Below are 15,127 nucleotides of genomic sequence, written 5' to 3'. Positions count from 1 at the left end.
GCTCAAGCTCTTTCAAATCTTGAAGGATTCTGATCAATGTTTTTATAATTTATCAGCTGGAAAAGTTCGGAAAGTGATTACCACAATATCATTTCTCTATGCCGTTAACATTATAGTGAGGACTTTTCTATTCTCATTGAATTAGGAAGATTATGGACTATTTATCGTATGATAGGGTCTTGAACTGTCATTAGAAATGGAGAATATAAATGTTTTAGACTGTGAAAGGCCAAGGGTTTGCTAAGGGCCAACATTCATAAACTCATTTTGTACAGGGAAGTTGTTCTTAACCTCCTTATATTGACCAATATTAAGGCCCAAGAGCAAGGCTGAATATAATTTCATTTTGAAAATTACGTCATAAACAAAACCACCTGGGATTATTAGGCTACTATACACCAGATTCATATTATTGTGAAAATGCTGATTCCCTTTAAACTGAAAGTATACTACCCTACTAATCACCTCACATTTATAGGGCACCTAAAGCAGTCGAGAGGAAAAGAAAAGGATGGAGTGGCTTGCTGTGTGTTGAGAACCACTGGTATGGAGAGGTGTTAGAAAAGTGTTTGGACTGACCAAGTTCTCGTTGGTGAGGCGCGTGATCTCGTGCTGTAGACTGGCCTCGATTCGGGCCTCTGGAGGAAGCTGCAGGTTCTGAGCTAACAGCTGCTGCTGACGGTTATTGTCCTCTTTGACACTGTGCAATTCTCCACGCAAAACCTCCACCTCGTTCTCATGAGACCGACGCTGAGCCTGCAACTGAAACTCCAACAACCTACACAGACAGAGAGAGCAAATAACCAGAACCACAGTTCTTCATTAGAACAGCATTTGACTCCGTTTTGAGGTCGAAGCGTTAAAGGAACAGTTCACCCAAAGATGAAAAACTTGTCATTATTCACTAACACTCATCATTTTACACCTAAATGCTGTAAAGAGAATTTCTAAAACATTTTATACAGCCTTTCCACACAATGATATTTCACCATAAAAACAGAACATGCAATCTGTGTGCTACATTCCAGAAATTATGTTGTTATTCACTGTTAATCTTTGTTTGATTTCTAAAATATTGTGTTGGTCAGTGTGATTTTAGTATCTTTAAGATTAAATTAAATTTCAGTCCCTCCAGAAAAACGCGATTTTTTTTGTGATTGTTGCAGGCAAAAATCCTTGATTTTGCGGCACGTTTTCTTAAAAAATGCGATGGAATATGCAGGATATTTTTGCAATTTTATGCGATGAAATTGCGTGCACTTGCAAAAACTGTGGTTTGATGAAAAGAGAAAAAAAGGTGATTCCCCCAACACCTTTTTCTCACTAAGCTACTACCTTAATGTAAAGAGTAATTTCTTATTACTTCCTATGATAAGCGAGCATACTAAATCACATAATATTTAAGTTGCAATCTCTTACTGCAACGTAAATTATTTTACATACTGCTAATATAATTACAACTGTAAGTTTTTGGTACTGTTCTGTAACAAAAAAATGCAATCTTACAACTGTAAAGTTGCATCAACTTCTGAATGAAACTACAAGCCTAGTGAAAAGGGGGTGTTGGGGGAATCACCTTTTTTTCTCTATTTCATCAAACCGCAGTTTTCGCAAGTTCTCGCAATATAATTTGGCTCCACTGTCATGTAACAAATCGGGAAACTGCTTCGCGCGTTCTTTTGTGCTTATTTTTGTTGGCAAATAAGAATGATTTGCGCACTTCAAGTTTCACCCTGGTTTCACCGCGGGGTTTGCAGATGATGTTCACGTCACGTAATTACGTCACTTCATAAGGTTCCCATGGCAACAGGGGAAAATGGCGCTTTACTTGTGTGAAGTAAACGCATCATTTTTCAACTTTCTGCTAATATATATGTGAGTTTTTTGCAACGAAAATACAGGGATTATGAAATCATGCTAGCCCCGTATATTTTGCTCTCTGAAATCGGTAATTAATGCGGCAAAAGAGCGGCGTATTTGAAAAAATGCGACCCCGCATAAATATGCGGCCTTTGGCTGATTGTGCATTAAATCAAGCGATCGCATAATCGCGTTTTTCTGGAGGGACTGAAATTTACGCTTTTATCCAAAGCAACTTACAGTGCATTCAGGATAACATGTGTTCCCTGGGAATCAAACCCACAACCTTTTGCACTGCTAACACAATGCTCTACCACTGAGCCACAGAAATACTACTCTTAAAATATTAAAATCTATTAAAATAGATACTATTATAGCTTGTATTATAACTTTTATTATTTTCATATTTTCTTAAATGTATATTATAAATTGTAATTTTAAAGTTTCTGCAATTTTGTTGTGTTTGTCTATAAAGTTTTTTTTTTTTTGCTGTTATTTTAGTACATCAAGTTAAACTAAATTAAAATGAGTAATTTGGATTTGGAATATCACACAGTTGCACAGACTAATTTCATGGTACTTTTGTGGTGACTGATTTTGTTATAATAGTGTGGACGAATGTGATGTTCTTGACATTCAGATGTTAGACATAAATAATGACCAACTTTTTATTATTGAGTGAACCATTCCCAACAAAGGCTGAGAAACCTGCCCGTTGTTTCTTGCCGTGTAACTACATGCTGTTTTAAACAAAGAGTTTTCCTATCTAATTAATGTTAGTCCAGTATTAACTCTACAAAGAGTTCTTTCTTGCAGGTTTCAGGAAGCACTAGTCATATGTTAAGGAGATCATTCTGCAGGCACTAGTGTTTAGGTCAGTATAAACAGCACAATGCTAGGTGATTATGGCTTAGGAAAGCTCAGGGACCAAAATCAGTCTAAAAACAGAGGATGGAGAGATGAGAAAGCTGAACGCTTAGACTCTCACACATTTCTACATGCTCTCATCTCTCGGTTCTTTAACCTGTTGGTTTCCTTTAACCCTTCATAAACCAGCCACAGTTCTCCATCCTCATTCAGCTTATGGTAGTCAGGGAATGGGGATCTGATGGGGTGAAACAAAGAAAGAAAAGATAAGAATGAAAAATAAAAAGGACAAACGAAAACAAAAAAGTGGCAAACTTTGATTCAAGTAGCATGTAGTGGATACATTTTACAGGTGTGTCAAAAGGATTGCTCACCCAATATGAAATATATGTGAAAGTATGTGAACACAATATAAGAAATGCAACTGAGATTTGAGAGCTAACGGAAATATTTACAATATTAGTAGTTGTAAATATTTCTGTTAGTAAGATATTAAGTAATTTTAGGGCTACAGTAAACTATTTTTTATACCATTAAAAACAGTCACTTTGACCAGATTTCATTATTACAGATTTTTACAGAATAAAACACTAATATGTAAATTATTGTTTGTTTAGATATAAGCTAAAATGTACAAAAGGGATGCACTGACAGCATCTAAAACAAGTATTTTTGTATGCAAAGTTTCAAAAGAATTAAAGTATTTACAATTACTTTCATTTTAAATAAATATATTTGTGTAGTTATGCTTCTCCTATGACTGGAATGGCATTAAGCTAAAATGTTCTTTTTTTTGTAAACTATTCCTTTAAGGGTCTCTGGTCTGGGTGATTATTAATATGGATTATTCTAATTAAACTGTATATAAAAAATAAAAATAAAAAATATCAGAAAATTAAAAAATGAAGTTAAACATCACAAAGATGAAATGCAAACAGAATAAATGATGAAAATAAAATGATAACAAAGAAGACTGTAAATGTAGCAAACATAAAAAAGAAATAATTTGTTCGTCATGTTTCAATTTGCTTTAATTAGCTATTTGTCCACTAGGGGTGTGACAGTACGCAAAAATCACGGTTTAGGTACGTACCTCGGTTTTAAAGTCACGGTTTGGTTCATTTTTGGTACAGTAAGGGACAGAAATGCAAACATTAAACTGCAAGTTGTTTATTACTATGAACTTTTTTTTTTTTACAATTTGTTTACACTTTTTTTAAAATACTTTTTAATAAAATATATATAAAATAAAAAAAAGAATAAGAAATAAAATACTGCTGCAAAGTTCTCCATTAAATAAAATACTCTCAGTCTCAAACCAATATCATATAATAAAATATAATGAAAAATATAAATAAATAACTGTGATTACACTGCAGCACTACCAATCCCAGCTTGTAGGCCTGCTCATATTTAAAAAAAATATATATATATATATAACTTTTCCAAAGTGTAAATTGCAGCATCAACAGTTTCAGTTTTTAGACCTTTTCAGTTTTCGTTATTGTGTTGGCCTGTTTAAATGCCGACCGGAGCTGCGTTTGAATTACAATCGTTTTTTCCCTAGTTGTAGTGATGTTCACACTCGCGTGATGCCTTTTGAAAACCTTAGGTCACAATATAGATACTGTGATCGTGAAGACAAGATCCTGGTCTGTCGGTGGTTTCCCTCTATGTCACCTACAGCAGCAGCAGCGCACCAGCGAAGCGTCAGGCACGATTCTGGTGTGTAAAGACACAGAAAACGCGAAGCAGCTGTCATGCTACTGACATGCAGCAGAAACGCCACGCTCACACCACGAAGCCACTGTATCAACGGCCTTAGAATCAGCTGCAGGGCGGGATATGTGCTGAACGCCGAGACTTACGCCACTTAATATGTTCGTTTGGAAACTCGAAAATGTACCTATGTTCCGCATACAAAATATTGCATTCGGTCATTCGGTACACACGTGCACCGTACCAAAAGCCCTGTACCGAAACGGTCCGGTATGAATACACGTACCGTTACTGATTATGTGTAATAAATGGCATCTAAAGCAGTCAGCCAGAAGCCACGTGTAGGTTCATTCATCCATCACACTGAGTCACATGACCAAGCGTGGTTGTCGCAGCCTGTTTAAAACCGTAAAGCCATCACCTAAAGTAATCTACAATGCCAAATTTGTTGTTCTGCATCTGTTAGGGAGGATCAATAAAGCCAGAATCTCATTACTCTTGCTCAAATTTTTGTGAAGGCGGCTTGGCGTAATCTCAGCCTCAGACAACTGCCCACAAACCACCACAATACTGACAATCTGATGCATAATGGAAAAACTGTAAAACCTCAGCAGAACCGTAAAGAACTGTAATCTATTTCACATAAACCCTCCTCTAAACCGCTTTCCTGACAAAGAAGGTGGTGCTTCGCAATAATATGTTGCAAAGCAGATGAGACTTTATGCTGATAGACAAGGAGACAACCTATCTGAGATAATCTGTTTTGTAAGTCAAGGGTCATGCCTGTTAATGGACTGTCAAAGCTTTTTCTGTATGTTTTCTCATCTATGTATGGAATCTGTCTCTGGAATGAGGCTGATTCCCTGCTCTACTCTGAGCTGCACACACATGCAGTGAGAGCGGCCCGTCATGCCCGTCCATCTGTTACCTCAACCTGCTCACAAGCTCGCTCGCTTCAGTCGGTCTGCGTGTAAACCTGGGGGATCTGTGCAGGACAGAGATGAGCCATCAACAGACAGACACAGACAGACAGACAGAGGGCTGATCCAAACAGGTAGGGTAGGGTAAACACACAGGCTTGTGAATGAGATTGTGGGAATGATAAATAGTTATTTCCTTGGTTGGGGATAGATGTGACACTACTGGGTCTGTGTGAGAAACAGCAAAGAAGTTAACCTGCAGCAAATAATAAAAACAAAGATCCATGGCAGAACAGAGGTTCTCAAACTGAGAGGCATGGATAGAGCTGGGTGGTTCAATATCATGCGACTGGTAGAGATTCAGCTTTACTGTGCCAAGATTTTAAAAATATGACAAAAAAAAAAAGATTTTTCAAACAGCATACTGGCTGTTTATCAGTATTTATAAAGCACATATTAATGCTTTATTATGCATGAAATATTCTAGACCCCTCTAGAGCCCTACCCATTACCTAAACATAACTACCACAGGTACCTTACTTTCAATAAAGCAGTAATTAAGAGTTTTTTGAGGGAAAACTCTTAGTTAATAGTGAATATGTGTTACCTATGTGTTCCCAAATGTCTCAATTTTTTTTTGTTTTATAAGTAATAGACCACTAGATTATTATAGTTGTGTAATATTCTCTAACATTCACAAGTTTGGGGTCAGTAAAGTTATCTCTCTCTCTCTCTCTCTCTCTCTCTCTTTTCTATATATATATATATATATATATATATATATATATATATATATATATATATATATTAATAATAATACTTTGAGCAGTACAACTGTTTTCAACATTGACAATAATCATGTTTCTTGAGCAAATCAGCATAATAGAACTAATTTATGAAGGATCATATGACATTAACTTTTTTTCCATTACACGATTAATATTTTATATTGTTACAATATTTCACAATATTACTGTTCTTACTGTTTTTGATTAAAAAAAGCCACCTCTGTGAGCATAACTCTTAAAAAAATAACAAAATATATAAAAAAGAATTATATTGTGACATATGAGAAGTTTTAGCCCTCTGGAGGATTTAAGTTTAAGAACCTCTGTTGTAAAACATGAAGACAGGGGACAGAGGACATATAGAGGACATATGTATGAATGGATACCAGATGTGGGACACATTCAGTCAATTCTGCAATGGATTTCATGTTTTGTGATTCAGCATGTGATTGACTGACAGTGGAAAAAAAAGTTAACATTAGTAATGTACCTGTTGGTCTCTTTAAGGCCCATGTAGGCCTGGGAGATTTCCTTGGCGTCAGTGAGCTTCTGCACGTCCTCAATGTACGGCAAAGGTTCAGTCATGGTCTCCTAAACACATACAGCAGGTTCACGTTCACAATGGAAGTTCAAATTCACAGCATCCATCAACTAACTTTGACTTTTATCAGACATTTAAGCATCAGACACGTCACAAGAACAGGTTCTAGTCCAGCACTTCACTTCATTCTCAGTTAAAAAGTGACATTTCAACTTTGTTAAAAAATAGGTCCTGGATTAAAACTGTACAAAGTTACCATTAGCACAGTGTTTGTGCTTTCCAGAAGAATTAATGCTTTAAACTACTTTAAATTTAGAGCAATTTGGCAAGCACATTTCAAAGTAAATTCCTCAACATGAGCAAAATTACGATGTACGATTTTAGAGACCAGAACAGAGGTGAGGTGAAGTGAAAGACTGTTCTGCAGTCTGACCACCATACTGTACCTTCTCATCCTGATATGAGTGCACCATAAGACAAAAGGAGAAATACAGTTAGAGAGGTTAATAAGACTTGAAGAGAAAAATGTTAGTGACAGTGTTTAAAACATCTGGAAATCCGAATGTATTTTATGTAAGAATGAAGGGTTTTGTTTCTGACCTTATGCTGCATGGCCTCTCTCTGACTGACGAGTTGAGAGCGCAGGATGAGCACCTCCTCCTTCCGCACCTCCAGCTCCTCGTTGGAGGCGTTCAGCTGATCCAGCAGGACGGTGTACGCGGGAGAACCCGGAGCGGCAGAACCGGCCTCAGCGCTGCCTCTCAGAGACTGACGCATCGCATTCAAATCATGCTTGAGCTTCTTATTCTCGGACTCCAACTCCTGACGCTAAATACACAAGAGAGAGAGAGATTTACATACTGCTTTATTTTCCTCATCATTTATCTGGTTTTACAGTAGCAAGCACACTTTTTTTGGTGTTTCAACACCTATGTGCTTGGAGTGATTTCTGGGAGTTTCCGGAGGAATTTTGCTACCGTGCTTTCTAAATAACTACATTAATTCTAACGGAAGAGGTTTGCCACAGTGAAAAAAAAAAAAAAAAAACCTGAAGGAGAAGACATTGTGTGTTTACCTTCAGAGATTCATATTCCAGCTCAGCACTACGTGCTTTCTTATGCTCTTCATCGTCCTGTTGTCAATAAGAAAACACATGATCAATTACAGTAACACAGTGTGTGTGTGTACAGTATTATATATATATATATATATATATATATATATATATATATATATATATATATTATATATTATATATATTTATATTATTATTTCTCCTTATGTCTTATGGCACAGCTGCTTTATTTTATTTTTCAACATAACATGAACAGAAAATTCAACATAAAAAAAAAAACTGTGTGCACTTAAGAGACAAAACTGACAAAAGTGAGACAAAATTGAAGTAAATATGACAAAATAATTTTTTGGGGTGTCCTTAAATATAGAAAACAACAGCAGACTGGAATCAATCTTTTATTATCTTTTAGTTCTCATTTAAAAAGTATGTACTGTGTGTGTGTGTGTGTGTACCCTAGCTCTAGCCCGCTGAAACTGCTCTTCTCTCCGATCGAGTTCGTGCTGCAGTGATTGTTTTTCTTGCTCTAGTTCTGATACTCTCTTCTGCAGCTTTAGAAACAGGGACATGTCCAGAATCGACTTGGAAACGTCCTGGTGAGAGAATGAAACAAATCCCATAATTACACATGCAATATATGCCATTTTATGATACTTTTATGCATATGACCTTAAAAAACACAAAGAAGTGGAATGTCAGAATTGGCCTAAAGTGGAATTTAAACTCTATTATAAGCAACTGAGTATTGTGATTGATCATAATGATAATCCACATTCTGCTCTCACCTCCCCTCTGCGGGACCCTTCCTCTGACTCGGCAAACTCTGAATTGTAGGTCCATTCTGATTCGTTGCTGCTGTGAGTGGAGTCTGTGCGCCTGTGACCAGGTTTTGGAACATTCTAGAAAAAAAGGACTCGTCAGAAGACTGGAGGGCTTGTAATGAAATGAGTGTGCAGGATCGGACCCTTAACCAGTTTGGTTATACAGGGCTTTGTAAGACGCAGTAGATGAGCAGTCATTCAGACAACCCACCAATTAGTTGAAAGCACTGAATTTTTGCAATCCTTAAATGACTGTGTACTCACTACAGCGAGTGTGATCTCCTCTTTCAAATCGTCGTATTTCTCCTCTAGTCGGAGGTGTTCGGTGAGAAGATTCTGGTAGCGAGACCGTTCCTCGTTTAAATCGTATTTTAACTGCTGGGTTTCCTCCTTCAGAGCCCTCTGCATTTTCTCTGTAAAACATTAAATACATATAACAGAAACAGAAACACATTCCCACAGAACAGTCAACCGTTTTTAATTACATATGTGCAATTACTTATGTGCAATACTGCATACATTATATTGACTTAAAGGTACAATTTGTAAGATATTTGCAGTAAAATATCCAAAAACCTCTAGGCTAGTGTTATATATTTTGTCCAGCTGATTACTAACAATATCTCTAATGTTTTCAACTACTTCTAAATCATGAGAAAATTCCCATTCTAAACAGTGACACGGGGAAGTGCAGTCGTCTGTCAATGACATTAGTTATCCTTTGTTACTGCCTTTACTAACGTAGAAACCACATGGACAAATGCGGAAGTAGCTTCGCGACAAACTTCAACTAGAAAGAGATGCCAATCTCGCTTGTGTTCTACTCGACAGGTGAGTTGTTTTGATTCGTATCTTTACAGAAAACTTATGCTATTATAACGATCAACAAGATTAGTATTATGGGGCGCGGGGCGTGCGAGGACGCGTCTGATCCATAGTCTGATCGCGTCTTTGCATTGACTTTGTATGTAATCTACTCGCGCAAATCATTGAACTCGATTAAATGGTTAAATGGTTAAATCCATGATTTATTTTTCCATCTGATTGATGGCCGTCAGCGGTTGGGTAAAAGACAACACATCCCATCATCCCATGCTCCTTCTTAGCGTCATCAAACCACGTGATTGTTATTGTTTTGGTAGTGCCCTCTAGTGGCAGGTCCTACAACCTGTACCTTTAATGATAGTAGAAACATATAGTAGTAGTAGTGATGCGCTAAAAATGACAATTAAGTTGACTTTGACTTGAACTTAAATTTGGCACCATAATGATTTCTACAGAGATTTAATTTGCAACATGAATCAAAAACTTTCAGTATTTTCTCAAGTTACATTTTACACGCTTGAAACTGTTTTAGTATACATTTTCATATTTAATTGGCAGTTAATTATTAAATATTGCCTTATTGGTGCATTTAAATGATGAATAATTTTTTTATTAACTACTATTAATAATTTTTTTTATTCTTCCAAAAAAACTAAAATCACATGACAGTCAGAACTAATTTTACATTAAAAGGTATAAGGCAAAGAAGAGGAATAAGAAGAAAAAAAGGAGTATCCCTAACTCTAAAGGAGTGACAGATTATAGTTGCACAGTTTTGCTTTACCTGACCACTGCTGGCTCTGTTCCTGGATCAGTCGGTTCAGGTCGTTTTTCTCGTTCTTCAGCAGGTGGTTTTGCTCCTTTAGTTCTGAGATCATCTGTTACAAACATTACACAAACACAATCAGCTTGACATCTTAGTGCCCTACAGTTATAATACACCCGGCACAAGTGTGTTTGCTAGTTTCAGTACGGGGCAGTTTGTATTTTCCTGTTCAGTGCCACGTCGTTTAATTAGCAAATGCATTTGCGCCCATTTGTGCGCCCATGGGCGTGCTGGTCTAAAAAAAGAAGTGTGTTCAAGCGTAATGGGGCGCATTACTATTTTAAGGAGCTGAAAATAGACTGCGCCATAGACCAGCTCAAACCTGGTCTAAAGTCTGGCGCAATGTTTTTTCTTTGTTATTTAAAGAGTGTGTTAGTGTAGGCGGGTCGACAATGCGCTTACACTCTGCTTATTAAACATAGGGACGCACAGCAGCACATATGTCACACACCTGGACTCATTTAGCTTGTTTTTGCCCGTGACCCAGTTTCTGTCTTCCGTGTTTAGTTTGATTAGTTCCCAGGTGTCTATTATCTTCCTCATGTGTTCCATGTCCCTGTTAATTTAATGATTCCATCCACCTGTGTTTCCCCAATTATCTGTTGTACATAAGCCTTGTCCCTTCAGTTCTGTTTTGTCGGGTCTTCTCACTTATGACCCACTTGCTACTTACGTGTGTCTACCTCTGTGCTCCATGTTGGATATCCCCTGTGTTGGATATATTAAAAGCCTTATTCCGTTTATCCTCGACTCCGTATTCCTTCAGGCAGCGTAAAACCGTGACAGAAGACCCGACCAGAAAAAGAGAAAATAGAAAACTGCGTGTTCTTCCCTCCGTTTTGCTTTTGTTTTTTCACAGTCTTTTCTTTTCTTAGTGTCTATGGATCCCCTCTATCGTCCCGAATTCCTCATCCTCCTGCTGAAGCAGGAAGGACGTTCTCTCGAGGACCATACCAGACAGTTTTTCCTATTAGCTAATGCCACCAGCTACCCGGACGGCGCGCTCTGCACCTTCTACAACACCAGCCTGAACTCCAAATGCAGAGCGTTGTCGTCCGAAGATGGTCCTCGAGAGGATTTCGCCGCATACGTGGAGTGGACTCTGGCGAGAAATGGCTCATCTCTCACCATCTGCCCCATAGAGGACCTCGCCAGCCCCACTCCCGACCCAGAGACCAGCCAGCCACCATCACGCCGCACGGAGCCAGAGCCCACCGCAGCCGCAGAGCCCGAGCCATCCACTGACAGGGAGCCGGAACTCGAGAGCGCGACTGACCAGGTGTGTGAGCCGGCAACACCGTGCATCGTGGGAGTCCTCGTGGAGATCGAGGGCGTGGAGGAAAGCCCTGCCCACACTCCTGCGACTGAGGGTGAGCTATATGCAGTCTCTGAAGGTCATATGGAGCAAGCTCTGGATCTGATGGACTGGTCTATGGAGGTAATCCCTAATTTTCCTGTTTCCCCGCTGGTTCCGTCCAGCCCTGATTCCCCTGTATACCCTCTCAGTCTCCCACTCCTACCTCCTCCAGTCATTTCCTCTGCTCCATTTCTGCTGGTTCCGCCCAGCCCTGAGTTTTCTGTTTCTCCGCTGGTTACGCCCAGCCCTGAGTTTTCTGTTTCTCCGCTGGTTACGCCCAGCCCTGAGTTTTCTGTTTCTCCGCTGGTTACGCCCAGCCCTGAATTTCCTGTTTCTCCGCTGGTTACGCCCAGCCCTGAGTTTCCTGTGTCTCCGCTGGTTCCGCCCAGCCTTGAATCTTCTGTGTCTCCGCTGGTTCCGCCCAGCTCTGAATCTTCTGTGTCTCCGCTGGTTCCGCCCAGCTCTGAATCTTCTGTGTCTCCGCTGGTTCCGCCCAGCTCTGAATCTTCTGTGTCTCCGCTGGTTCCGCCCAGCTCTGAATCTTCTGTGTCTCCGCTGGTTCCGCCCAGCTCTGAATCTTCTGTGTCTCCGCTGGTTCCGCCCAGCTCTGAATCTTCTGTGTCTCCGCTGGTTCCCCCAGCTCTGAATCTTCTGTGTCTCCGCTGGTTCCGCCCAGCTCTGAATCTTCTGTGTCTCCGCTGGTTCCGCCCAGCTCTGAATCTTCTGTGTCTCCGCTGGTTCCGCCCAGCCCTGAATCTTCTGTGTCTCCTGTATTCCCTCCCAGCCTCCCTCTCCCACCTCCTCCCAAACCTGCTGGTCCTTCTGCTCCACTTCCGCTGGTTCCATCCAGCCCTGATCCTCCTGTCGTTCCCCCCATCCTTCTCCTCTCTCCTCCTCCTAGACCAGCCAGTTCCTCGTCATCCCTGCTGGTGCCAGTCAGTCCCGCAGCTCACCCTCAGTCCGCGCCATCGGGGCGCGGTGGTTCGCCGCTGGACTGCCAGTCTCCAGCTCCGCCTTGGCGTGTTAAGGCCCTGTCTCCGCCTCCAGCCTCCGAGCCCTGGACTCCTCCTCGGTCCTTCGACCCAGCGGCTCCGCCTTGGCTCTTAGCTCCCTCGTCTCCACCGTGGCCTGTCATCCCACCTGCTCCACCGGGCTCCCTCATCCCTCCGGCTCCACCTTGGTCAGTCGTCGACCATCCGCCGCCTCGGGACTCCACTCCTCTGGTTCCACCTCGTCACTCCATCCCTCCGGCTCTGTCAGGCTCCTCCTTCCCTCCGGTTCCACCTCCATCCTCGGTCGCTCCGGCTCCACAGCGGTCTGCCAGGACCCTGCCTCCGCCTTGGTCGCCTGAGCCTTCTGCTCCACCTAGGCCCTCCGGAACCTCGACGTCCCCCTGGCTCTGCGGCTGTGCTGCTCCATCTTGGGCTCCTCACCCATCGGTGCAGTCTCCGCCTGTCGGCCCCCTGGTGTCGTCGACCCTTCCTTCACCATGGCTCCTCCCGCCGTCGACTCCACCTTGGATCTCCGTCCTGGCTGGTCTCTGGTGGACCATCTGGCTCCTCCTGCTCCTGTCTCCTCCCTGGCTCCTTCCTCCGTCGTCTCCTCCCTGGCTCCTCCTTCTGTGGTCCCTGTCTGCTGGCCCCCTCCTGGGAGTCCGTCCTCCACCGGAACCTCCTCCCAGGTTCCCACCCATGCCTCCCTCTGTTGTTTCTACGGTGCGAGGACGCACCTACCGGGAGGGGGGAGTACTGTCACACACCTGGACTCATTTAGCTTGTTTTTGCCCGTGACCCAGTTTCTGTCTTCCGTGTTTAGTTTGATTAGTTCCCAGGTGTCTATTATCTTCCTCATGTGTTCCATGTCCCTGTTAATTTAATGATTCCATCCACCTGTGTTTCCCCAATTATCTGTTGTACATAAGCCTTGTCCCTTCAGTTCTGTTTTGTCGGGTCTTCTCACTTATGACCCACTTGCTACTTACGTGTGTCTACCTCTGTGCTCCATGTTGGATATCCCCTGTGTTGGATATATTAAAAGCCTTATTCCGTTTATCCTCGACTCCGTATTCCTTCAGGCAGCGTAAAACCGTGACAACATAAACATGCCATATATTACAAATTAAAGGATTGCAATGCATAAGAATTTTTTTATAGGCGAATTAAATATAAAAATGAGTACATGTCATAAATGGATAGTCATTGCATGTATCAGAATTAGGCTATCTATTTATTAGCTCCGTTTCATGTCGGAGACGTTTCCGCCGTGTAAATAGTAAATCCATAATGGCACGAGCGCAACTGGCTCTTAAAGGGATTGGAAGATGAGACTCTGATTGGTTTATTGCACGTTACGCCCAAAAATCACCCATTACTCATTAAGAGAATAGGGACAACCCGTTTAGACCATGTGCCCGGGTGCGCCAACTGTTTTTCCGTCATTAAAATAGCAAAATTGGATTTGGATACGCCCTGAGTGCAGCTGCGCTGTGCGCTTTACACTTTGCGTTTAGATTGTTAAAATAGGGCCCTTAGTCTTTAAAAGTTAGCCTATTGCTTGTCTACTTCTAACATTTGCGCTGAGCTCTAGTTTCTATCCCTCTCACCTGTATGAATGAACAGATCTTTTCTTTTCCAAAGGTTTAAAGCAGTGTGCAGGTCTCTCTAATCCCTGAATGGAGACTAGGAGGACTGTCTAAAAGCAGGGAAGTGTAGCTAACCTATGGGACTAAATTGACTTTTTTGGGGGATCTGTTGTGGAGCTGGAATTTGCTAACATAAAGCCACTTTGATTCTAATTTTGGTTCTAATAATTACTGGTTCTTAGTAATTATTCTGTGAAACTTATTTGCAAAGATTTAGCAAATTAGTATGGGAGAACTTTAGGACACTGGAACCATAAATTTAAAGGAACACCACTGGGAGATGAATGAGTTTTGTGAATCAATTCGCTGTCCAAATGAATAGCCTTCTTAGGAAAATAACTGGGTGATGACTCAATGCATAAATAAATCAGTTCATAGCTTTAGCTTTTTTTCCCCAAATGACACACACAAACTGATTAGTGAATCCCCCTTAGATTTTTGTTAAGTGCTTTGTGAAGTCTGCACCAGTGCTTCATATCTGACCACAACTTCATACAGCACCTTTTCCGTCTCCTCCTGGTAGGTTTGTGCCCAGTCCTCGATGGCTTTCTTCTCCTTCTGTGTGTTCTGCAGATCTTTGCGAAGTCGCTCCAGCTCCTCCAGAAGAGATGTAACTTTGTTGGCGTTGTTTTTGGCATCCTCTTCTGCCCCTCGCAGACGCGTCAACTCCACACGCAGACGCTCGAACTCCGCAGCATGGCTGATCTCTAGACTGTGCAAACGCTCGCTGACAGCACGGTTCTCCTTGTTCTAGAGTGAAACCAAAACACAACACCAATTAATTGTTCTTAACCTCACAAAGCCTAGCGTATCATATTTGATACAATAATTTATAAGGCCTATAAATTATCAACATGATCAAAACTTGAATCAGAACAGACTCCTTG

The 15,127-nt window shown here is 41.1% G+C and overlaps 1 protein-coding gene across 2 annotated transcripts in view; it reads right to left on the bottom strand.

The window, feature by feature from the left end:
* LOC127933977 (unconventional myosin-Va) overlaps positions 1–15,127 on the bottom strand; it is an 82,208-nt gene that overhangs the window by 14,164 nt on the left and 52,917 nt on the right. Inside the window, exons 22-32 of one of the 2 annotated variants that reach the window (XM_052531105.1) lie at positions 14,742–14,990; positions 10,201–10,294; positions 8,856–9,004; positions 8,556–8,669; positions 8,226–8,363; positions 7,771–7,827; positions 7,296–7,523; positions 6,645–6,745; positions 5,375–5,431; positions 2,885–2,965; positions 580–778 (exon numbers count right to left, since the gene is read on the bottom strand). In XM_052531105.1, coding sequence (XP_052387065.1) covers positions 580–778; positions 2,885–2,965; positions 5,375–5,431; positions 6,645–6,745; positions 7,296–7,523; positions 7,771–7,827; positions 8,226–8,363; positions 8,556–8,669; positions 8,856–9,004; positions 10,201–10,294; positions 14,742–14,990 — 1,467 coding nt within the window. The remainder of the gene's footprint in view (positions 1–579; positions 779–2,884; positions 2,966–5,374; positions 5,432–6,644; positions 6,746–7,295; positions 7,524–7,770; positions 7,828–8,225; positions 8,364–8,555; positions 8,670–8,855; positions 9,005–10,200; positions 10,295–14,741; positions 14,991–15,127) is intronic. The other variant, XM_052531106.1, reaches the window with a different exon arrangement.

This window comes from Carassius gibelio, chromosome A18 (genome assembly GCF_023724105.1).
Source record: "Carassius gibelio isolate Cgi1373 ecotype wild population from Czech Republic chromosome A18, carGib1.2-hapl.c, whole genome shotgun sequence".
Classification (NCBI taxonomy): Eukaryota; Metazoa; Chordata; class Actinopteri; order Cypriniformes; family Cyprinidae; genus Carassius; species Carassius gibelio.
This window is presented reverse-complemented; position numbering and strand designations above follow the sequence as displayed.